This window comes from Solanum tuberosum, unplaced genomic scaffold, assembly GCF_000226075.1.
Source record: "Solanum tuberosum cultivar DM 1-3 516 R44 unplaced genomic scaffold, SolTub_3.0 scf00346, whole genome shotgun sequence".
Classification (NCBI taxonomy): domain Eukaryota; kingdom Viridiplantae; phylum Streptophyta; class Magnoliopsida; order Solanales; family Solanaceae; genus Solanum; species Solanum tuberosum.
Window position 1 is genome coordinate 342,580 of NW_006239265.1, and position 24,339 is coordinate 366,918.

The 24,339-nt window shown below is 33.5% G+C and overlaps 3 protein-coding genes across 7 annotated transcripts; 1 reads left to right on the forward strand and 2 right to left on the reverse strand.

Annotated features, from left to right (window-relative positions):
• Nucleotides 1–96: 96 nt before the first annotated feature.
• Nucleotides 97–5,147, forward strand: LOC102603798 (two-component response regulator-like APRR2). Of its 3 annotated transcripts, none has more exons than XM_006361110.2 (12): nucleotides 97–120; nucleotides 744–939; nucleotides 1,463–1,542; nucleotides 1,749–1,815; nucleotides 2,075–2,121; nucleotides 2,210–2,287; nucleotides 2,383–2,913; nucleotides 3,165–3,305; nucleotides 3,637–3,912; nucleotides 4,020–4,088; nucleotides 4,223–4,300; nucleotides 4,701–5,147. In XM_006361110.2, the coding sequence occupies exons 2-12, from the start codon at nucleotides 810–812 to the stop codon at nucleotides 4,866–4,868; spliced, it is 1,665 nt and encodes a 554-aa protein (XP_006361172.1). In that variant the 5' UTR covers nucleotides 97–120; nucleotides 744–809; the 3' UTR covers nucleotides 4,869–5,147. The 3 variants fall into 3 exon arrangements, with proteins under 3 accessions (XP_006361172.1, XP_015170639.1, XP_006361171.1); XM_006361109.2 differs by lacking the exon at nucleotides 97–120 and adding an exon at nucleotides 157–342; XM_015315153.1 differs by lacking the exons at nucleotides 97–120; nucleotides 4,223–4,300 and adding an exon at nucleotides 156–342.
• Nucleotides 5,148–6,898: 1,751 nt separating this feature from the next.
• On the reverse strand, nucleotides 6,899–16,353 carry LOC102584227 (ribose-phosphate pyrophosphokinase 1-like). Its single transcript, XM_015315141.1, has 8 exons — nucleotides 16,145–16,353; nucleotides 14,986–15,162; nucleotides 10,812–11,060; nucleotides 9,155–9,298; nucleotides 8,907–9,071; nucleotides 8,119–8,188; nucleotides 7,773–7,854; nucleotides 6,899–7,255 (listed from the first exon to the last, which is right to left on the reverse strand). Exons 1-8 carry the CDS (start codon nucleotides 16,277–16,279, stop codon nucleotides 7,075–7,077), a joined length of 1,203 nt encoding a protein of 400 aa, XP_015170627.1. The 5' UTR covers nucleotides 16,280–16,353; the 3' UTR covers nucleotides 6,899–7,074.
• A 3,520-nt stretch (nucleotides 16,354–19,873) lies between these two features.
• Nucleotides 19,874–23,470, reverse strand: LOC102604351 (tobamovirus multiplication protein 2B). 3 transcript variants are annotated; one of them, XM_015315156.1, is made up of 6 exons: nucleotides 23,261–23,470; nucleotides 22,407–22,472; nucleotides 22,240–22,304; nucleotides 21,450–21,540; nucleotides 20,796–20,868; nucleotides 19,874–20,322 (listed from the first exon to the last, which is right to left on the reverse strand). In XM_015315156.1, exons 1-5 carry the CDS (start codon nucleotides 23,399–23,401, stop codon nucleotides 20,821–20,823), a joined length of 411 nt encoding a protein of 136 aa, XP_015170642.1. In that variant the 5' UTR covers nucleotides 23,402–23,470; the 3' UTR covers nucleotides 19,874–20,322; nucleotides 20,796–20,820. The 3 variants fall into 3 exon arrangements, with proteins under 3 accessions (XP_015170642.1, XP_015170641.1, XP_006361173.1); XM_015315155.1 differs by having other exon boundaries at nucleotides 19,874–20,331; XM_006361111.2 differs by lacking the exon at nucleotides 19,874–20,322 and having other exon boundaries at nucleotides 20,457–20,868.
• Nucleotides 23,471–24,339: the final 869 nt, after the last annotated feature.

Genomic DNA, 24,339 nt, shown 5'->3' on the forward strand with positions numbered 1-24,339 from the left:
GATTGGGCCATTTGTTAAGTCAAACAGAATGGTAGGGTAGTATAAAGTTATTGACGAATGGTGAAGTAGCCATTTGTGTATAGTGTGGACCGCAGCAGCAGAAAACAACGATTCAGACAAGTCAGGCATCTCTACTTAAATCTCTCAATCCCCTTCTCTTCTCTCTTCTTCATTACACTCTTTTTCAGGCTTACTGTCACCCTTTCTTTCTTCTCTCTCTCTCTGTAATTTCCAGCTACATACTCTCTAGTATCTGTAATATCTACAATCAATAATAACATACAAATCAACAAACAAACTATAATACTAAAAACTTTCCTTTTCAGTTTGCACTTCTCTGAGGTACTGAAAAATGTATATATATACTAATAGCTAGTAGTACTTGTGAATTCTGTTTTCTTTTCTTTTTTGTTATATGTATTTTCTCAAAAGTAGTATATATTCACCATGCATCAAAGGGTATGAACAAAAAACTTTTTCTTTCAATTTTCCTCTTTTCTTGATATCAAGTAATTTGTCTTGGGATTGTGACATTTGTGTATTCACATGGTCTTTCTCTATTGTCTTTTATCTGTTTATATTTGAAGATCTATCTCAATTCTTATATGGGGTTTTGTGTTTTTTGTTTTTATATGCTGCTGCAGCATGACCTCTATCTTTCATTTTTTTTCTTGAAAAAATCTTGTGACTAACTAAAAAGTGTACAGGTTTTTGGTGATTAATAAATTTGTTCATGTGTGCAGATGGTGAGAAGTGAGCATCATAATTAGAGGCTTGTTTGGGTGCCTGAAAAGGATGCCAATTCAGAAATGGTTTGCACTGAGAATGAATTTTTGGAGTGGAAAGATTTCCCAAAAGGACTTAGAGTCCTTCTTCTTGATAAAGACTTCAATTTTGCCTCTCAAATGAGATCAAGGCTTCAACAAATGGACTATATAGGTAATATTTTTGATCTCTACTTCAAGCTTTATAAATTTCACATCCAATTGCTTTTGCATTTATTACCAAAGGAGGGTAAATACAGTGATCTGTAACTATCCATCTTTCTATTTTTGAGAATAAGAGCATTAAGGGGCTTTGTGATTTGTACTCTGTCTATCTTTTGATGGAAATTAAGGCCAGAAATTAGCTTTTTGTTTCAATTTTTCCATTTAGTTCTTTAACTACTAAAAGAGATGGTAATTAATAGAACTGACTCTTATAGTATAGTACTAGCTTAGCAACTAGTGAAATACCAAACTATACAAAATTAAGCAAAGCTATAAATCACCTTGAAGTTATCAGTGTGATTGATTTAGCTTGTAGCAATTCCTAGAGGACTCATCTTATTTATCCCCAACAATGTTTTAGAGGCAAAGACTGAGCTTCTAAAAGTACGTCTCGAGTCGATCATAGGGGCTTAAGTTGATCTTCCTAAAAGTTCATTTTCATACATGTGACAATATCATTCATGTCCTTGCAGTTTACACATTCTGCAATGAGAATGATGCTTTGTCTGCAATCTCAAGCAAGTCGGAAGTATTCCATGTTGCCATTGTAGAGGTATATCTTCTTCTTTTTTTTCATCAATTTTATATTTGTTTTCATATGGACAATTGAGCTTAGGTTGTGATAGTACCTTTGTGTCATGACGAAAATTAAGCTATTTCATTATCAATTCTCACTTTGTAGTGATTTATTACAAGAAAGTTAATCAAGGCTAATGTTCTGTTTACCCTTTATGATTTGTGTCTGATTATTGTCAACAGGTAAGTGCTGGCAACAGCGATGGAGGATTCAAGTTTCTCGAAAGTGCTAAAGATCTACCAACTATAAGTAAGTGCTTCTGTATTGTAATTAGGTGCATACTCGGTGGTGCTACACTCCTAATCTTGTTTTCTTCGAATTGATACTTGCTTTACTAAGTTAGATCTAGTGTTAACTTCATTCCTTTATCTAGATTCATAAAACGATATTGTGAAAAGCACGAACCTATCTCTGCTAAGAAACATCATAGAAACAGTAAAACTTGGAAATTTTGCTTGTTTAAGTAAAATATTTCTGATAAAACTTCTTCATCCAATCTTTTTTCCAGTGGTGTCAGATATTCACTCTATTAACATCATGATGAAGTGTATAGCGGTAAGATCAATTATCATTTGATACAACTTTGTAAATAAGTAAAATATTGTGGAATTATTCCAATTCTTTATATACTTTTTTCTTGCAGCTTGGTGCAGTTGAGTTCCTTCAGAAACCATTATCAGATGATAAACTGAGAAATATATGGCAGCATGTAGTTCACAAGGTTTTTTACCGAAACTACACTGGGTTAAATATGTTCTTTTAGATTGTTGAGCTTATTATATGCAGAGGAAATCTGACTTTTATTACTCGAAACAGGCATTTCATTCTGGAGGAAAGAATGTCTCTGAGTCACTTAATCCGGTTAAAGAATCTCTTTTGTCCATGCTAGAGCTCCAACCAGTAAAGCGCGAAGCAGATAATGAGAATACTAATGAAGCTGTGGTGGAAAACCAAAAAACATCATCATCCTGCTGCGATAAATATCCAGCTCCTTCAACCCCACAACAGAAACAAGGAGTAAGGTCAGTGGATGATGGTGATCTCCAAGATCATGCTATCTTGTCAAATGAACAAGATAGTGGGGTGCATGAAGGGGACACAAAATCTGTCGAAACTACTTGTTGCGATTCTGTTGCTGAGACTACTGTCTTGGCAGATTCTTCTGAGCGACTAGGAGAGGCTATCACAAAGGAGGAGCATGATTCTGCTGCTGATCAAAATATGGAGGATCCTATTGCTACTTGTTCACGAAGTAATGACAATGGCAGTGCTTGTTCTGCTGACCCGAACAAAGCTTATGGTCTCCATAGTTCAAGTGGGACAAAAGCTAATAAGAAGAAAATGAAGGTAAGATCGAACGACTGCTGACTAGTTGATAGTTACTTTGGATTTTGTTCTTAACTTGCAAATGTTAGATGAGATTTTGATGTCTTAAACAATAAGTAGAATTTGATATTTGGCAATCAGAATAGGCTTTAAACACAGTTGCTTTGTGCTTTTTAGCATTATATGTAGTTAACTCAGCATAGATTAAAGAATCATGAATTTTTCGAATCACATGCTTGTGGGAGTAAGCTTTCGTCTCTCATAAAATCCAGGTAGACTGGACACCTGAACTACACAAGAAATTTGTTAAAGCAGTCGAGAAAATTGGTATAGATCAAGCCATTCCTTCTCGAATACTAGAGCTGATGAAAGTAGAAGGCCTGACGAGACATAACATAGCTAGTCATCTCCAGGTTTGTTGAGTTTTGTTCTGCTCTTTCATAATTTACTAGTACTCTAATCTTTCAATTGAAGTTATTACAATGCGTGAAAATGAATGCAAAAAAAGAAAAGAAAAACAAATCCTGTCTGCTAGATAGAAGGGAGCATGATATCTAACCTCATAATGCAGTAAATTTAATAAGGAACAACAAACCTTACCCTACCTCATAGGGACAGAGAGGTTGTTTCCGACAGACCCTTAGCTAAAATAAAGCCTAGGGTGACATTGTAAAGCAAGTTGTGTAAACACAAACAGACTATTACATTGCTCAGTTTAAGAACATCATCCCTTTCTTCATGCAGAAATTCAGGATGCAGCGGAGGCAAATTTTGCCAAAGGAAGATGAAAAAAGATGGCGTCATCCTCAACCTAGAGATTCAGTACAGAGGACGTATTATCCACATAAACCTGTCATGGCCTTCCCAAACTATCATTCTAACCATGCACCCACAGCTGGTCAATTCTATCCTGCCTGGATACCACCAGGAGGTTACCCGAATGGTGCACATATGTGGGGTTCGCCTTATTATCCTGGATGGCAACCACCTGAGACATGGCACTGGAATCCTCAACCAGAGGTACTATTAATGTCCTTAAAACTAATGAACTATTTCATTTTTTAGCTGAAACTACCTACATTAAGTGTTTCGATAAATTCTGAACTCTGTTATTTGATTACTTGCAGCTGTATGCTGATGTATGGGGTTGCCCCGTTACGCCTCCATCTCTAGGATCATGTACGCCATACCCTCAGGTAAATTCGTTGGTGTTACGATCTACTTTGAACGTTCACATTCAATTCAGCAACATATTGGCTAGCTGTTCTATGTGAATGCACAATTGGACCATGTTCATAAATCATAACTGTACATTTGTTGTACAATGCAGAATGCATCTGGATTTCACAGGGCTGAGGGAATACAGAATAGATATAGCATAATAGAGAAATCAGTTGATCTTCACCCGGTTAGTTTGTCACACTTAAAGTTTAATTTCACTTCCTTAAATCACTTAATCATGATATAATTTGACGTAAACGTCGAATGCAAAACTTTGCACTGATTCTTCAAAATACACTACAAATTAAACTTTTGACATAGTAGTGCTGAATATTTTCACACATTAATCTTATGACTATGTAAAAGTTTTCATTTTTTACTTTTTTTATTTATTCAAATTTATGGATGCAAGGGCGGATCTAGCATGTTGCATTTCATGGCAATTAAGTTTTTGCTCAAATTCTATGTATATATTAAAATATTTAACCGTGAAGGGTCGTTTTTGAATTCATAAACTTTAAATTCTTCATTGGATCATTTTTTATTTTAAATTTTTTTCTCTAAAATGTTAATGTGGGGTTTTGCAGGCGGAGGAGGTGATAGATAAAGTAGTGAAGGAGGCAATAAACAAGCCATGGTTGCCTCTACCCTTGGGCCTAAAACCTCCATCAACGGAGAGTGTTCTCGACGCACTTTCTAAACAAGGCATCTCCACCGTCCCTCCACGCCACCACCGCTCTCATCGCCCCTACTGACATGCCGGTTGCTCACCGGGAGTCCCACACACGGAGGCGCGTGTTTCAACGCTCTACCCATGCGCGTGGCGATTGACTTCACCCGACACAGAAGAAAAAAAGTAGATCCTTTAACTGATCCGATAAAGGTCTTGCTCGTGTGCTGTCCCTTACTGCTGTGTGGCACAGAATCAGCCACGTAGTTGGGTTTGATTGAGCGAAAATGTTTCGTTTTTTTTTATATATTCATTCCATCTCAAATTATCTATCGTATTTCCTTTTTACACGTTTTTAAAAATATTTAAGATTTAACTTTTTAAAATTATAAATATAATTTATCTTCATTAAATATTTATTCTATTCAAATAAAGATAAATAATTTGAAGCGGAATTAGCGGGGCATATTGAAAAATAGGTTCTCCTTTTTAGCTCGATTTGTGACATTATTGATTGCCTTTTGATTTCAGAATAATGGGTTGGGTTATTTATGGCAAGTGGTGTTGTGGGGCTATTATATTCGGGGATTACAATAATTTGGAAAAAAAAAAAGAAAACCATTAAATTCGAATTTGAACAACATTTTATCCATCACAAAAAAAGTAAATTCTATTATTGAGTGCTAAAAAGGGAAGGGAGGTTGAGTGGGTGGGTGATGAGGAATAATGAGAAAATTGTGATGAAGAGAATTATTTACTTTAAAAGGGATAGTACGTTTTCAAATAACTTAATTCATGCATAGTTAAATAACTTAATATATGCATTCTTATTTCAAATTTATTTGGCATGTGTCAAAAAATAAAGTTAATTTTTTAAAATACCATAGATTTATCTAATAAAGTTTTTAGAATAGCCTAGTGTAGTATCTAAGAAATGTGTAGATATCCTAGATAATTAGATATTTATAGTAAAATATAGAAATATTCAGATACAACATTAGGCATTTATAATACAACCCAAGAACAACTCAAATCAAGTAAGTCTTTTTCTATAACTAAGTTCTTTTTATCCAAAATACAAATTTTCCTTTCTAGCTTCCTCTTCTTAAGTTGAATCTTTCAATCTTAGTTAACGATCTAGGGCTAGTAGAAGGTTTCCCTGATTATACTTTTCTATAAAATAATATTCTATCCATTTCATTTCGATATAAGTAAATTTTGAGTGAATCAATAAACGGCCAATTTGCAGGTGATAGCTCAGGGTTCTAATGGAAGAAAACTATAGAAAGTTAGAAACTTGACAAGTTTGATTATCCAAATACTGTTCACTAAAGGAAAAAGTTTTTTTTTTTTCCTTTTCTGTAGCATAATAATTTGCTTGTGACTGATAAGTAAGCCACTTTGTTGAAGAAAAGTGTAGCAAATCTAAGTCGGTCCACTGTGACAGGATAATGTTTATAATTGTCATAAGTAAAAAAAATTGGGCCCAGGATGACAAGAATTTGTCACAGTGTGGTTGGAATAATTCAACATTTTAATGTTTCTCCAATTGTTATAAGTAAAAAGAATTGGGCCCAGGATGACAAGAATTTGTCACAGTGTGGTTGGAATAATTCAACATTTTAATGTTTCTCCAGTTTCAAAATCTTACGAAATAAAAGTATAGTCAAATCTCGTTACAAAAACTATACTAATATCTTCTACTTGTATATCGGATATAACATAAATAAAATTTTTATATAAAAAAAAGTCATGTATATATCTAACACAACACAAGAAAAACAAATTGAAAACAGAGGGATAGATGGAGTGGGATAAATTATTTTTTTTAAAGAAAATAACATAATATCTAAATTATTATTTGAAGGGGGTGGGGGAGATTAAGTAAAAAAAATTTAAATACTTTTATAAAAGAAATTTAAATGAAAAAATAAAATAAAAAATGGGGGTTGGGGGTGGGGGATACGGTGAAGAGGAAATGGTGGAGTGGGGTAAGAAAAATATTTTACCGTTTTAATTTTTAAATTATGATGAGTTGGACGATCCTTACTTCATAATCTAATATTTTACGCACTATCATCTACCTACCTACACATGAAGATAAACAATTTCCCGAAATGTATTGATTGCACATACTATTAACATCATTCTTCCAGCATTTGCCTATGTGATCCAATTTTTTTTGCATATCTACCTTAACCCTTCTAATTCTGAAAATATAAATAGTTTCTATTTGGCTCTACATACATAGGAAAACAAGGCTGGAAAAACTCTATAACTTATATTCCTGGCTACTGAAAAATGCTGCTTACGGAACGATCACCATGTACACGCCAAATTGTTTCACCAAGAAGGTTTGCAACTGAGAGAACAGTCAGCTGGGGGAAGTAGTGTCTGTCCATCACAGGAATTGTGTTTGTCGTGATAACCTCTTCAAATAAGCCACTTGACAACAATTCAATTGCAGGGGGGCTGTCATCACAAAATATCAGCACTTTAGCCAACAGCAAATAAATATGCATGCATAATGACTAAATTGTGCGATAAATGAGTATAGGTGCCTAATGGAAAAAAGAGCAATAGCATTTGCATCAAATAGACAGAAAAGAGCCATGTCAAGTCTTTGTCTTGACAACAAACTTATACAACAAGTCTAATACAAGACAACTCCTATAATATCCAATTTCAACGAGCCAGAATTTTACTCGTAAATGGACATGTCTATATCCACAAGTTATTCTCTTGTATTAACTAATGTTGTTCAAACTCCACAACACATGTTGATGGAAGCTCAGTCCAATTAACCCTAGTTCATGAACTACTAAAGAATAGAACAATTTGCACGCAGGAAGAGTTCAATTGCACGTTAAAGAAAAACAAAAAATCAAGTGTGTAATAAAGAACCCATACCAAGATACAGTGTAACTGAAAGCTTATTCCAAAATATATAAAGATTTTTCCATGTTTGTATGATGCACAGAAATGTTACCTAAAAACACCATGTGTACAGCATGCATAGATTTCCCGTGCTCCCTCCTCGTGCAAAAGTTCTGCACCTTTGCAAATAGTCCCTACGATCCATCAGCAAGATGTTATTATTCAAAACTGATCTCCTCAGAAAGAAAGAAAAAAGGGAGCTGACGAAGGACTACAGAAACATAAGGAAATTTAATAAAAACTGGGAATGGAAGTTCTTATTGAGACACTTCATAATCTAAGACAGATTTACGCGTAATGAAAAAACTGGATGCTCTCTTTGAAAAGGGAGAGACAAAAAACAGAAATCTCCAGTTTATGGCTTGCCATGAGTATCTGATATATGTAATCAAGCTCACCTGCTGTGTCAATCATGTCATCAACCATGACAGCAACCTTTCCTTTAACATCACCAATCAGGTTCATAACCTGTGGGCAACAACAAAAGATGGAATCAATGACAAATAAAATGGCGTGAAACGCAACCCAAAAATAAAAAAGTGAAACTGATCCTAGAACCTAGAACTTATTGCTTTGCGAAATACTATAAAACTCTTGGTATTGTTCTTTTGTATTCATGGATTATGAGCATGTCTGGTTTTCTGCCTCTTTTTAAGTAGAAGATTTATTCATGAAGGTGATAGTGATAAAATACAAATAATAATTTAGGAGATGATTCACCACATGAGCAAACCATATCTGAAAAGATAGACCAAAATAGAGGGGGAAGCTATACAAAAACTGTAGACAGACGCACACAAAACAAGAACACCACTGTACCATAATTATTTGGTGTCATGATCTCACTAAGCATTTGGCCTAGATCAAGTCATCTGCCAGAGATCTATGAAGAAGCAGCCGTTTCATGGTCAAAGAGGATGATGCAACTCTCGTTTATTTTTATCTCCACAATTTATTCTCTGAAGATTTAATTTAGTTTCTTTGCATACATGAGATGACTCTATCAATATAATGAGGAAATAATAGAGCCCATATTAGATAGACACGAGGACATATGCAAGACAGAAAATTTCGCTCAATGGATAGAAAAGAATCATTTCATCTACTTCATGTATCTATGAGTAAAAGCCAACAGGAGATAAAACTGTGTCAAGTGTGAAATCAAAAACTTTATCTCTGAAACTACCTCAGCAAGATTGTGCTCCTGGCGTCTTTTGTCGACAATGGCTAAAGGTGCATCCAATTTTTTTGCAAAAGCACGTGCTCTAGCAACTCCCCCGACATCAGGAGAGACCACCACCAGATCATTGGAACTAATCTTCTTGCTAGCAAGGTAATCCGTGATAACAGGCTAGCATGTACAAAGAACGGAAACTGCCAATCAGCTAAGTAAATTTGCAGTTCTTAATGTTTCTGACGCACTTAATAGATTACCTGACATTGTAAATGGTCCACTGGAATGTCAAAATAACCCATGGATTGCCCAGAGTGAAGATCACAAGCTATAACACGATCTGCACCTGCTTCTGTTATAACGTTCCCGACCAATTTGGCAGCAATGGATTGACGATTTTGTGTCTGAAAAGATATAAAATATGATAAATTAACATGTACTTAAGAATGTCCTCATATTATTACTTGTTTCTTTATGTTAAAGACAGAAGTTGGAAATATCGTTTTTCTCATTCTTTTGGTAAATATTCTCATCAATTAATAACTCTTTGGAATTAACCAGGGAAATCCTGACTGACAAGAAAAGTCAAGACGAAAAAAGCATAAATAGGACAGAAGAATCCAAGCTAAACGTAGTTAAGTGCAGCACCGCCCAAGATGTCAAGAGCAAAGAGCATAATATACTGATCAACTATGCTTCAATCGCAAATTAGTTGGGATACGTCAGATGAATCCTTTATACTCATTACGCTTTATTCAGATACATCCCATTCCAACTCCAAATCATTTACTTTTTAAGATGAATTAGGAGCATTATAAAAAAGACAACAACTAGACATTCTTTAACTCTCTTATTTATTCTTATACATGGATATACAAGTCTCAACCAGCATAAACAGACTCTGATACCATGTAAGAAGTAAAAACACAGAAAAAGTATTATTGAATTGTGTGTTCTATACTATTACACCTGGCCCTACTATATATTGGAACACTACGTTGGATACTGTTTGGATATGTTTAGGACTTCAGAGTCCTAGTTTGAGTAGTTTGTTTATGATTATATTTCAGAATGCATTGTTTAGTTAGGATACTTTAGAAGTGCTCAGTTAGGAGCCTTCTTAATTCTTGTAACCCTAGATTTTACATCATTTCTCTAGGTGTTTATATCAGGGATCTATAGGCTGTAACGAGACCGATCCAATTTTTCTTCTCCATGCCAATCACCATCGATGGTCAACAACGGCAACAATCTCAGAGTTGTCAATGTTGACAGCACAACCGTTACCAACATCATATTCAATTAAATTTTGCTTAGGGGTGGTCACAACTTCACCACCTATAAAGATCAATTTTCCATGCTATGTATGGCTACAACCTCATTGACATCTCGACAGGACCACACCATCCCCTAGAAGCACTATCACCCTTGGGATACTTTATTAGTATTCAGTTAGGAGTCTTCTTAATTCTTGTAACTCTATTTAAACAGCTCATGCTTAATAATAAACAAATTTTACATCACTTCTGAGTGTTTATACTATACACTATAATTCTTTTCCATGTAGGACAGTATATACAATCCTAGTCCTTTTCTAACATTAACATTTAACAAATGCTGAAATACTGTAAGTTGACAACAAAGAGCCAAGCTTTAATCTCAACTTGCTGGTGTTGCCTATATGAATTATTTGCTTCAACTGCAACTTGTTCTTAGTTAAACCCGCAATGACTTTGATATATTGTACAGTAGTTTTTTGGAGACAACGTTACTCACTATCTTAAATTTATCCAGTCTCCTTTTATCATTTTCATTAACATATTATCACTCATCCCTATGAACTTGTGCTGTCAACTTGTGAATAATAAAAAAATATGAAAACTAAAAACACAAAATTTGGACAGCAGATAAACTTGCCTTCCTATCAGCTCTGGCATATCCAAAATATGGAATCACAGCAGTGATATTTTTGGCTGAAGCCCTTCGGCATGCATCTATCATCACCAAAAGCTCCATAAGGTTTTCATTGGCTGGAGGGCAAGTGGGCTGAATCAAGAAAACATCACATCCTCGAACACTTTCTTGCAACTGGATATAAATTTCACCATCAGCAAAGCGCTTGATGGTGATCTTCTCCAGTTCATGCCCCATGTTCCAAGCAATTTCCTAAGGAATAAAGAAAAAGAACTGCATGTCAAGAAAAAAGGCATAACTTAAAAGATGACAGAAATTCAATGGATTTCACAGCTTGAATAACAATTCATGTAGCAACTGATTATTTTTTCTGATGATAGTAGTGTCCAAGCCAGCTTACACGCAACCTAAACTATTGCATCAGGCACCTGCTACCTCCAACCAGCCTAAGCAACCTTGATTATTCCTGTTTACTTTTTGTAATTCAATCACCTTGATATATAGGAGTTCAGGAAATTAGGACCGAAAAGAAGGGTGTGCTGGAGGCAGAGGCGGACTTACACCATAATGAAGGGGTGCACGGGAACCCATAAGTTTAGCTCTAACTATGGATTATTATGTAGATATATGTTAGAAATATTTTATACACAATAAGTGGGCACCCGTTATCAGATAAAGGTGGACTAATCGTATATGAGGTCTTCTAAATCCTTTTTATTTGCAATCAATCCTCTATTGAGTCTTTTTACAGTATTCCATCTCCCCATTGCATGGATGCTTTTTTCTTTCTCTTTTCTTTCCTATTTAGGTAGTTTACTTCATTTCCCATACAATCTTTAAAGACTGATTCATGAGAAAAGAAATTAAAGCCAAAATGTCCACCCTGAAACATAAACCATACACCAATTGCTATAAATAATAATAAGAAACTCTATCAACGAGCAGCTTCGCTATACTGAAGGAATTAAATTCATTATACTATTCGCCATTCTATTTCTATACTTAAGGAATTAAATTCAATATAGTATTCACACTTCAATTTTTTTGTAAGGTTTCCTTTCTTTTCAGACACTACTTTTATCATTCTTCATCATTGTGTGATCCAGTCCATAGATCTCTTTCATATGGTTATCTTGGAAATTTCTATCTTTTACTTATGTCACTGATGATATTGGTAGGTATTCTAACACTATATAAATAGGGCAGCTCTCCCTCAGTTGGAAGATATCACAGACAGAGAAGCAGCACAGCAGTGTCAGAGCACAAATCACAAATCACAGCAGTGTAAGGAAATAGTCAGTGAGAAAATAGAGAGTTGTATTGTAGCGAGGTGGAAAATCAAAAAAGGATTCTTTTTTTTTGTGTAGTGGTCTTTGAGTATTTTACTCGGGACTACAAAGTATAAAATTCTTTGCTCTAGTGAGATCAATTGTTCCTCTTGAGTCGTGGCTTTTCCCATAGTTTAAAAAGATTTTCCACATAATTTTTTATGACCGTGGTGTCCGGGCCAGTTCTTGCGCACCTCCCACCGGCAATAGGTACCAGAAAACTCTTTCCACTAAGGCTAGAACATATGAGAAGAATCACCTAGTGTTTTTTGCCACATAAAAATTCTTGGCGTCCTACTTAACTAAATATTATGTAGCTTGACTTAAAATTTCCACATCCATTCATCGTTTATTTTTTTTGTTAAGATGTCCCACATCGGAGGGATGAGAATTTGGTCTCCTTATATGGACTTGGACAAATCTCCCCTCATGAGCTAGCTTTTTGGGTTGAGTTAGGCTCGGGTGTCATATCTTTACATGGTATCAGAGCTAGACCCATCCCAATATGTTGTTCACCGATGTTGGGCCCTCATTTAGAAGTGTTCATATTCCAGTTGAGGTCTGGGCGTACGGGGGAGTGTTAAGAAGTCTCAATCAAAGGGATGAGACTTTGATCTCCTTATATGGACTTGGACAAACCTTCCCTCATGAGCTAGCTTTTGGGGTTGAGTTAGACCCAGGTGCCATATCTTTACAATATCTACCTCTTCAAAGTTTGAACACCCTTCGCTAGAATCCTAGCAACACCACTGATCTTTACAGTTGAAGGAGGCACCAACATAATGGTACAAAAAGTACTCACTGACAATTATTTCATCATTTTGTTGTTGTAAGTGAATGACACGTTAATTGTAAGACAAGATAGGAAACTAATAGAACAAGAAACCAAATTGAAGGGAGATTTGTCCAAACGTTTGACGTGAAAGATTTGAGTCCAGCACGACAAATTCTAGGAATGTTATAGATCGAACTAGGACAAATAAAAGGTTGTGACTTCTGACAGGCTCAAAAGAAGTACATCGAACGTGTATATGAACGCTTCAACACAAAAAGTGCTAGGCCAGTAACCAGACTTCTTGCTAGTTATATGAAGTTAAGCAAGAAGACATGACCTACAACAGATAAGGAGAAAGAAAGAATGTCCAAATACTCCTCAATTGGTAGGGTATTGTTATCAAATTTCTTGAGAACCCTAGAAAAGAATACTAGAAAGTTGTAAAATGGATACTCAGGTATTTGATAGGAATCTCACATGAATGCTTTTATTTTAGGAAACCAAATCTAATCTTGAAGAGCTATACAGATGTCAATAGGTCCAGAGATCTTAATAATACAAAATCCATCATTGGATAGTTGTTTACTTTTTCAAGGAGCTATAATACTATATCATGGTAGTCTAAGTTGCAGAATTGTGTCTCACTTTGAAAAACTACAGCAGAGTGCATCATTTCTACTGAAGCAGGCAACCAGATGACATGGCTCAAGCGATTACTTCAAGAACTTGAATTGCACCAAACAGAGTATGTTATCTATTCTAACGGTCGAAGTGTAGTAAACTTAAACAAGACCTTCATGTATAATGCAAAAGAAGAAAAAAACGACGTCAAATATCATTGAATTTAGGTCAAGAAAATTCACACAAGTGAGAATCCCACAAATACATTGGCTGAGGTGATACTGAGAGACAAGTTTGAGCTATGCAAAGAACTTTTCGGCATGAGCACAATCTTACAAATTAGTGATATCTCCTTCAAGTGGAGGGGGAGAATTGTGGGGTTCAGCCCATGATCCTAGACAGAAAGTCTTCCTTCCTTTGGCATAAAAAGTCCGGCCAATGAATCTGCAGCAAATGAGATTTGGACAACCGGCCAATAAATCTCTTTATATTGCAACATTTTCAATTTCAATCTTTGTTTATGCCACTTATGACATCGGTATGGTACTCGTAACACTACAAAGTATAAACAGGACTGCTTTTCCTCAGTTGGAAGATACCACAAACAAAGACAGGCAACATAGCAGTTACAGAGAGCAAATTATACAGAGTGAAAGAAAAAAGTGAGGTGGAATAATTAGAAGAAGATTCTTCCTTTTAATTCTTTGAATGTGTATTGTTCTATGCAGTGGCGGAGCCAGGATTTTCAGTAAGGGGGTTCAAAATCTAAAAATATAGACACACGAAGTAGCCGAAGGGGGGTCGACATCTACTATATATACCTAAAAAAATATTTTAACCATGTATAAATCATATAATTTTCTGCCGAAGGGGGGTCGGATGACCCCCCTCATTGTAAGGTGGCTCCGCCACTAGTTCTATGAATAGTTACTTGGGACTATAAAGTGTAAAAAGAATTACTATAGTAATATCAGTTGCTCATTTTTAGTCGTTGTGTTTTTCCTTTATTTTAAAAAAAATTCCACGTAAAAATATTTGTACTTATTTCTCTATTTTATTCCCATTATTTGACTATTAACATTATGTGGGTACTCACGGAGTCCCAACAATCATTAGTAATATATTATAAGTGAAATTACATGCATTGTTAAACATGATATATGAAATTCTTTGGGCGTGGAAGAGGTTGGAGTACTTATACTAAACTGTTAAAGACACCAACATATCAAGTTAGAATCCTAGAACGTAAATGTCTAACCTTTCATCTTTCGAAATTTACAGAGAACATAAGAGGATCCGACAGTCATTCAAGAGATAAGGGATATGGTACACAAAAGTAAAGCTCACGGTCACAAAAGATAGCAGGAAAACCTCAGGGACATTCAAGACAATTTAGTATATGGAAGTACTTATAACTAGGCATCCCCAAGTCCTCATATACAGAAGTATTTACCTCAGAAAGTGAAGGATTCGCAGTTCCAGAAAATAACTTCAGTTTGGGATTCAGCTTGGTATTATCTCTGTTAACTGCATTCTCTAAGCATTTGGCTTGCAAGAACGTTGGAAGTATCACATCATTAATGATTGGCACAGTAGGCTTCTCATTCACTGGTTCATTGATTTCACAATTCTAAGACAAAAAAATAGACATGCATTAATAAAATAAACAACTTTGCAAAACCTCAAAAGACATTGAACCAACCAAGTAGGGCCTCTCATAGAGCTTAAATTCATGAAATTGGCTCCAAAAGTAAATGAACCAGATATGAAAAAATTATGCAGAATTAGGATAAAGAATTCATTTTTCCTGGAAAAACATAACCTATATAGAAAAACACCGACCGTTACTGTTTCCTAGAAGAACATAACCTACATAGAAATGACATGAACAAAAGAGAAGGAAAAAAAATATGCATATACCTCTAGTCTCTTACTCCAAAACAGGTAATAACTCTAAACATTTCAGTAAAAACTTTTATTCCAAGAATGGCAACATTCAGATACAAAATCATTGAAATCTAACTATTACTTTAGTACATCATAATTTTCTATAAAAATTTCATGCAAGGAACAGTAAAATCATAAATTTTTTAGGTAGATGTGTTTCTATACTTCAAAAAAAAACTCTTCAAGTAGTGAGACTGATAGTACACAATTGAGAATTGCTCAAGTCGTTCAGCACTTCCACCATCCATCATCAGATAGTTCAAGGGTTCGAGTGTAAGTGAGAACACTATTAATCCTTCCGATATATATATATATCTATCTTTTGGAAAAGAATGAGTAAAGCAGAAAACTGAAACATTTTACAAAAATAAAAGGTGGTGAAAATTACATGTTATGCAATCCAACTCATTCGTCATAAACATGAAAAAAAAATTGTCAAAAAAGGGGCAAAAACATGGCGTTACTTGATTTCATTACATCTCCTCCATCTAAATTAATTCAACTGAATTTGGTTCTTAAAATTCTGCTTTTTCATGACAATGAAAAAAGAAGTACATATATGAATTCACCAACTGAATCGTTCAATCTTCACCACTGCAAAGCCCGGTAGGGCCAAGGATGGATTCATCAGCGATTTTTTTTTCTATATAATTAAAAATACTTACAATGACGGAGTTGGGAGGCCGGGTTCGTTTGAGAGCAAGGCTTGTGCGATAGAGAGAGGAGGAAGAAGAAAAGGAAGAGATGAGAGTATTTTTTTTAGCAGAAGAAAAAGAAGAGAGAAGAGTGAAGGAAGCCATCAAAATCAGAAGAAGAGAAGAAGGCAGAGTAACCCGCCCGAGTTTCCTCTTCCCCTATTTATATGTGGGGCTTTTCGGTTTTGTGTCAGGGGGATTTTGTTTGCTAGGTCACACTATGACAAACACGCAGGTGTCAAAATAGGGTCATAAAAAGAATTTTGACTAAATTTTATTTTTTATTCTAATATATTTAATTTTTAACTAATTGATAATTTGAGATGTTTTTTTATTCTAGTTTGGAATTATTGTGATGTAATAAATCAATAATATAAGTTTTTCCTAAAATGTTAATAATTAAGTAGGTTAACATTTAATAATTATGAGAAAAGGATTTAAAATGTCGGTAACGTATTGAAAATGGCTTAATTTTTTTCCGTATTGAACATCAATTGATCTTAACGTTAATTTTCAAGTTAAAGATATTTTTTCTTTTAATGGATTATGAAATGACGCGTGTGTGACTTTAATTCAATAAACGACATTGATTTATTGATTCACGTGAATTTAATCATAAATAATTCGACTCTGTGTAAACCTAAAAACTATTTTGAGTTCAACAATAGTGAAGTGATTTCACCATGCTAGAAATAATTGAATTTAACAACTAACTTACTTCAAAAGTTCAATAATAGTGACGTAAGTGCTACTTATTTAATTTAAATTCCATATATGTCACACAAACCAACAAACTAGTACTCCATTTGTTTCAAGTTATGTAACACAAATTTGAAGTTAAACTTTTTAATTTTAATCATGAATTTGAACTTGAAAATTTCAAGTCATTTAAAATAAATTCACATATTTGATAATTATATAAAAAATATTATAAGCCATGATAAAAGACAATTTGAAATTTGAAAAATATTTCATAAATTAAAACGAAAGAAGTAATAATTATTATAAATACAAATAGCCAAAATAAAATAAAATACGTATTTCAATTAATTAAAGTTTATACATATTTAGTTAAATCGGGAAAATCAAAATCATAATTTTCTAATAACTAAGTAAGCAACAAAAAAAAACTATAAACCAAAAACTTTCACGTGATTTTGCTCACCAAAATAGCATGTTATTTTTTTTATTTTTTTTGGAGTATTACGTGTTGTATCGCCGCATCCCTATCTGATCTCTGTCCTTTACTGAGAAAACACCATTACTCTCTCTTGCTTCAGTTTTACTTGTTCTGTACTAAAAACGTTTTTAACTTTTAACTTATAATATTAAATTAATGTAAATATTATACTAAAAAATATTTATAATTATTACTATTATTTTTCAAGAGACTTGAAAATTTTAAAACTGACAAATAAAAATGAACGGAGAGGAGAGTAAGTTTGTAACTATGTGGTTGTGACTTGTGGGACTGATATGGAGTCATCTCTTTCCCCAATTTCCATTTTTATGGAATAAACAGTATACTTTGGCGGGCCCATTTTTCAAATGTTCCACAACAAAGACAATGACTTGCAGTTTGTGAGAGAATAATTGTTGGTCAAAAAAGAAAAAAAAAATACCCATTTGCAAAAGAAAATTCTTATACTAAAAATAAAATTCTTTTTTTCTTATTTTAATAAATTTGAGTTTTTAAAATTATTTTCGTTCAATAATATCCTTATTATTAAATAATTATAGAAAATACTAGTTGTCAAATTAAGATTTTTAAAACATAATCAATAGAGTTAATTTAATAAAATAAATCTCTAACATGACCAAGTAAAATGAAAGGAAGGGAGTATTAATTACTATTTTCTCTATTTATTTTTACTTGTTCATTATTTTAGAAATAGATGATCATTTTTATTTATTCAATTTAGAAAATTAAGAGATAAGTATCACTTTATTTCTAATTTATTTTTATTATTAATTATAGTTATTTTTTAATGTATTGAATTTATTATATTAATAAAATAATATAATAAAATTATTATTTTATTTTATTACTTTTTAAGATGTATATCAAGTTAATATTGAACAAATAAAAATAAACACAAGATACTATCACAATTTGATGAGTTATTTTTTAATAAATAAAGGTGTAAGGAACAATTTACGTTGACCTCGACTGATCTATTCGATTCCTCCAACTTCTCACCAGTCACCATCATAAAATTTGACTAGTCTTACATCACAAACACTTTTTATTTATGAGTATCAAATTAGTGAATTAAATAAAATTTGAATGGATAAAAATAAATTGAGTTAAAATGGATTGAATTGTAATTTATTCATATATAAATATGGATAAGAATCAATTTGGTCAAATATAATTTGGATAAAATAGTTTTAATTTATTTTTATGCCTTTTCATTCTTTAATTTAGTTTTTTGCTTTTTAAATATTTTTTTGTTGCTATTTTACTTATGCTTATCTTTTATTTTTATTTATTTATTATCTATTTCTTTTTCTGGTATTTGAAATATATTTTAAAAGTATGTCTATGAATTATGATATGATAAATGCATAATTAGATTTACGCAATCAAATTGATTAAATACACTCAATAAACTTAAATTAAAAGAACATTATATTCATGAAATGTCATAAACGGAAAACAATTTCATATAAACTCATGAAAAATATATATATCACATATATGAAATTTAATTTCAGATATGTTCAAGAGATCACAAGTTCAAATTGTGAAAAGAGTCTCTTGTAGAAATGCATGATAATATAGTATACAATAAACTCTTATAGTCTGGTCCTTCTATGAATCCCGCACATTACTAAAAAAAAGGATCCAATTCGACCTCTAAAACTGACCTCAACTTATAATTTGATCATAAAATCAAACTGATCTCTGGAGAATGGTTTTAAAAGGTTTTTTTTTTAGAGAAAAACTAACCTCAAAAGATGTTTAAACCAAAATTTTTTTTGAAAAAGTTCGACCTCATGAGGTCGATTTCAAAACAATAATATGCATTATCCAAGGTTCGACAGTTCCATGTGGTAGAATGCATTTTTATCACTAGACCATGAATGCTTATTGATTAAAGACATATAGTTTTTATTTATACTTTTTAAACATATATTTTGTTGGAAAAAATTAACCTAAAGAAGTTGATTCTGTAAAAGAATAATTCTTTTGCAAGAGCCGACCTTCGGAGTTCATTTTTGCAAAAGAATGAAAAAAAATCGACCTCAGGAGATTAGTATTACAATTTTACATTTTTTTTAATTCTTCTTTCTTTCTATGACTTCTCATGGCCGATTTGCATTTTTCAGTTCTTGGCGTTAAAAAATAGACTTTCAGAATTCAGAGGTTGAATTTCATTTTTCAGAATTTTTGCGTTAAAAAAATCAACCTCAGGAGATCTCTTTTTTTTAAAAAATAATTTTAAAATAAAATTCCGACCTTGCAAGGTTAGTGTTTTCCGACCTCTCTTGAAGTCAATTTTAGGCAAATTTTTAGTATTGACAGGTGCAGACTGTCTTTTTTTCAATTTCACCTTATCCATTATCAAAATTTTTCTAAACACCAAAAAGAATATAATAAGACATTACTACCCCATTCATCAGTCATCACGAACACTGAATTACTTTGTTCAGTACTATTTAGATGTCAAAATTGAATAATGAAATTGGCATTTTATAAGAAAATTGATAAACTTAGGTCCAAACTCAATTCTTCAAATCTTGTAAAAACTGAAAAACTTCTCAAAGCATTACCCATTTCAAAATCTACATCAAACACAGTTTCTGCAAAATCCAAGAAGAAAAAAACCTGAATATTGTTACCTATAGTATTGTATTGTCTTCATTAGACGAAGAACAATCTTAACTTTGCAATTGTTTTAACCGTTAAAAAAAGACCACTCCAAGATTTCATGGAACTCTAAATCAATTATCAAATATCAAGCTAGAACTTCAGTGCTAAGAACTTTTTCTGCTTGATCCTACAGTAGTATGCAATCTTATGTCTCAATGATGTGAGGATTTCAATATACTCCTCTGAATAGCTGATGACACAAACCTGACTTGGACATCACCGTTATAAGAAAAAATGTAGCAATTCCAAAGCTGACCACGACGAAGAAAACCTGTCACTTCTAAGCAAACGTTGATCACAACCAGCATGGAAACAAAATTATCTAGGAATCATAGTACAAGAGAAGTCATTCTAGAGAAGAACCAAGAAATGACGAGAACTAAAGAAACCACTATAGGACCAGAGTCAAGTTAATAATTTTTTCTTATATGAACATCTGTAGTATCAAGAATATACATGAGCAAATATCGAATGTGGCTCCCAACCTCAGCCCCGACTGCAGATAATTAGTGCTTACAGTAAAAAAAAGGAAGTAAGAGTTGGCTACTTGCAACATGTTAAAGGCAAGTAAATTTCAGTTCAACTCTACCATTACATTCTATTACACACAATTATAGCTCTAAGTTAAAACCAAACCATCGCTGGAGCTGAAGCATTAAGGGTTCGTTTGCTAACCAGTGAACAATATCAATCAATTCTGTATTTATATCAAATACTTAAGTATCAGGATGACATGATAATAACCTTGTCCAGTATTCTGCAATTCATCCTAAGGAAGGTTAGCTGGCTTTGGAGGTTGCTCTACTGATCCAGTCTCCTGAAAAGATAGGTGGGACAGATAAGTTAGTCACCGTTCTAGTTCTAAATAAATCATCTAAAGAGGATATGCTTAAGAGACAATGTCTGAAGCAGCTTAAACAGAACATAGAAAAAAAGAATCAAACAGAACCACTCTGCATAATGATATCTGAAAAACTAATAAATTCCCCAGAAAGTTCTCCAAATGCACAAGAAAGAAAGTTCTGTCACTGAAAATTTATTGTCATGCACTGATCATTAAAAAAAGTACAGTCATGCAATTGGGTAGTAAGGAATATTGTCACAACCAGTAAAGAAAGAATTTAAAAGCAATCGAGCTGATGAACTTTTGCACCTTTTATCATAAATTCATAACTAAGAGGTGCCAGTAATTGTCTAAAGAGACTAAACTAAACATTAGGGTCGCTGCAACTATCCATGTTCTCTCTAGGAAGTTTTTCAACCGTAAGGACAACTACATAAACCCCATAAATATATGAATGATTGACAATCCAACGGGAGAGGGAAAATAACCTCTTGGGATATTTTTCCATTTTGGGTGTGGGGGATGGGAGGTGGGGTAGGAGAGTTTTGTAATACCTGCTGAATGGCTTGAGCCCTGGATAAGGTCTTGAGCTGGCAGTTTTCTATGTTTGAGAGCAGCTGCATTACAATTTTCAGCTGAGGAACACTGCAATCATTAACTTTGACGTGAGAGCAGTTAAAAAAGGAGTAGTCAAGACAGCTGAATCCCGGAAGAATAATTCCTCCATCTCAAAGGAAGCAACTTCCATTGCAATTATCAAAGTAAGATCACACTAACATCAAATAATACTGATAGTTGTTCATCTATTGTCAAGCTTACAAAAACTCTATCCTAATTCTTTGCTTTATTAATCACAAACTTTAATGGTCAAATTTGTGAAAATCCACGCAAGTTTAGAGTAATTAGTCAAAAGAAAATTCTAAGTCGCATCTTCATGCCTAACTTGGAAAAATAACGTGCTATGCAACTCTACAGATTAGAAACTTAGTTATATGAAGATCGCACTCTCTTTTACACATGATCCAAATCTTTCCTCCTTTCCCTTTCTCTTGCTCTACAAAGAGAGCTGATCAATGTATAATTTCTCATTAGAGCATATCTACCTAGTTCCATACCCTGAAACAACCTTCTTTTTCTGAAGTAAAGGCAGGATATACATTTTAGTGGAAGATAATTTTCAGCATGCAAATGAGATAGATGACCAGCATCCCAACGAAATCATTCTCGGATCATTTAAGCATTGACGCATTCCAAACATCAAGTTGCATATTACAAGCTCACTTTGAGAGAAGAAAGTTAATTACAAGGTAATTTCATCAACCAAAAATGCGTGAAAGGGCCAACCTTTGTAACCCGTTGTCCATATGAGCATCCAGTGACGAAATCACCCGAGGCAGCTGCTCCAATACCTGCAACGAGGAAAATCAAAGCAATAGAATTAGGATTGAAGCTTCCTCCAGGGTCATCTTAATTGAAATTCATAAATTATAACTATAGGAAGACCTGCATACCAGCTCAGTATTCTTGATAGTAGATGTCTTGGCAAAAAGACTTTTTGGTAGCTTCATCAGTTCCGCCTGAAGCATATCGAGAAATGTGTCAGCAATACATGAAGTACACGTTAAATCCATAGTGGCTCTAACGTATACTTCATGTATTTTTTTCACAATATAAAAAAAGTAACGTACATGTTAGGGCCACTAAGTATTTAAACATTCTTAAGCCAGAACCTTGTGCACAAAGCCTTAAAAAGACACTCCCTACATAACCGTCTATATTAAGGTATTTAATTGAGCACGGAGTTTACAACAGTAATTTAACATAAGAAACTATAAAAGTAGTTGATAAGTTAGTTGACGATTGAAGTATTAAAAGCTATAAGTATTTGTGGAATGATATCACACATTATGGAATGTCTCGAAATGGAGAGAGCTGTCATATAAATTAAAATGGACGAGGCAATACAATAGATATCCAAGTATGCATTGATACATAGAGTAAAGGCGGAAGTGATTCGACAAAGATCCCTAATTAGCAGCTTATTGCCTTGAAGGTCACTCATAATTGCTATTGTTGTTAACAATAGAAACTGAAGAAATCTCTTTTTTGGTTCCCCCACTACCAATCAATCACACTTCAGCCAAGAACTTCCTGCAAAGTAATAAACCCCAATTGCGAAAAGTCTAATCTTTGTTCTATGTGGAGCTGTATTCAGCATTTAAGGCATACCCATGAAGAGAATTTAGCTATTAGAAGAGAATCAAGTACACCAATTGCTACAAGAGCATAAGCAAACAACTGGGAAATTAATTTTAAGATGAATTGATTTAGAAAAAAAATAAGGAAGGAAAGAGAGAAGAGGTGCCTGAGATGGGGAAGACTGAAGCATGAGATGAAGGAGATTGGAAGTAGACTGTATAGACTGTGTAATTTGATCAGCCACCATCGTTTTCGCTGTCCCATCTCTGCTACTGCCGCCCTTGACCGTCGACGTCGGCGTTGCCATCAAAATTTTCTCGGTGGGTATAGAGTGTCTGACTCTTGAGTTCGCCTGAATTCACCAAAAATAAAATAAAAAAACAATTTTTTCCCTTTCCTATTTATGTGTTTCTCACGTTTTTTGTTTTATTAAAATTTTACTCCTAATAATTCTAATTAACTAAACTGTTCACGTTTAGATTTTAATTTGATATTTTCTCTGATATACTAACTTTTTAATCTATTCACGGGTTTACAAGAATTCAGTTTGCTCATAATTTGTAAGTATTTAAAAAAAAATATGAAATTTTAAGCTTCAAATCTTGAATTTGATTCTATTTTTAATTACTATTGAAATTTCTTCTTTCCGTAAAAAATTAATATGCAAAGCATATGAGAGAGTGGAGTACTGGATTCTCGTCTAACGGGAGTGGTCAAGGGAAAATTAAAGAAATACGCCAAACGAAAACTCGAATTTATTTTTGGTTTGGATTGATATGGTATTCAATTATCCATAAGTTGGCAATATTTAGTTTGATTTGAATATATTATACGTACCCTTAAACTTGAGCACCAAAAGATTCAAGTGCACAAGACAAAGAAAGTAACAACATACAAGTAATTATACCTGGTGATTTTTATCAACAAAGATTTTTAAAAAAAATGGTGTTTTACGTTTTGTTTGTTCCAACTTCCAACTTGTTTATAGGACTTGTCGGCATTCAAAATTTTAAGTTTTTGGGACACACATAAGTGTATATCGAAAACGAAAAAGTTGTCAAAATTAGAACTGATAATCACTATTTAATAGTTTAAGAACAGATGTTGAGAAAATGGTCTAAAACCTCCCCAACCTATACCCGAAATCCCAACTACACACTCCAACTTTACGGGTGTCCTATTACCCACCTGAACTTTATATTTCTCTATTTTATACACACCTTTGGGGGGGGGGGGGGGGTTTTG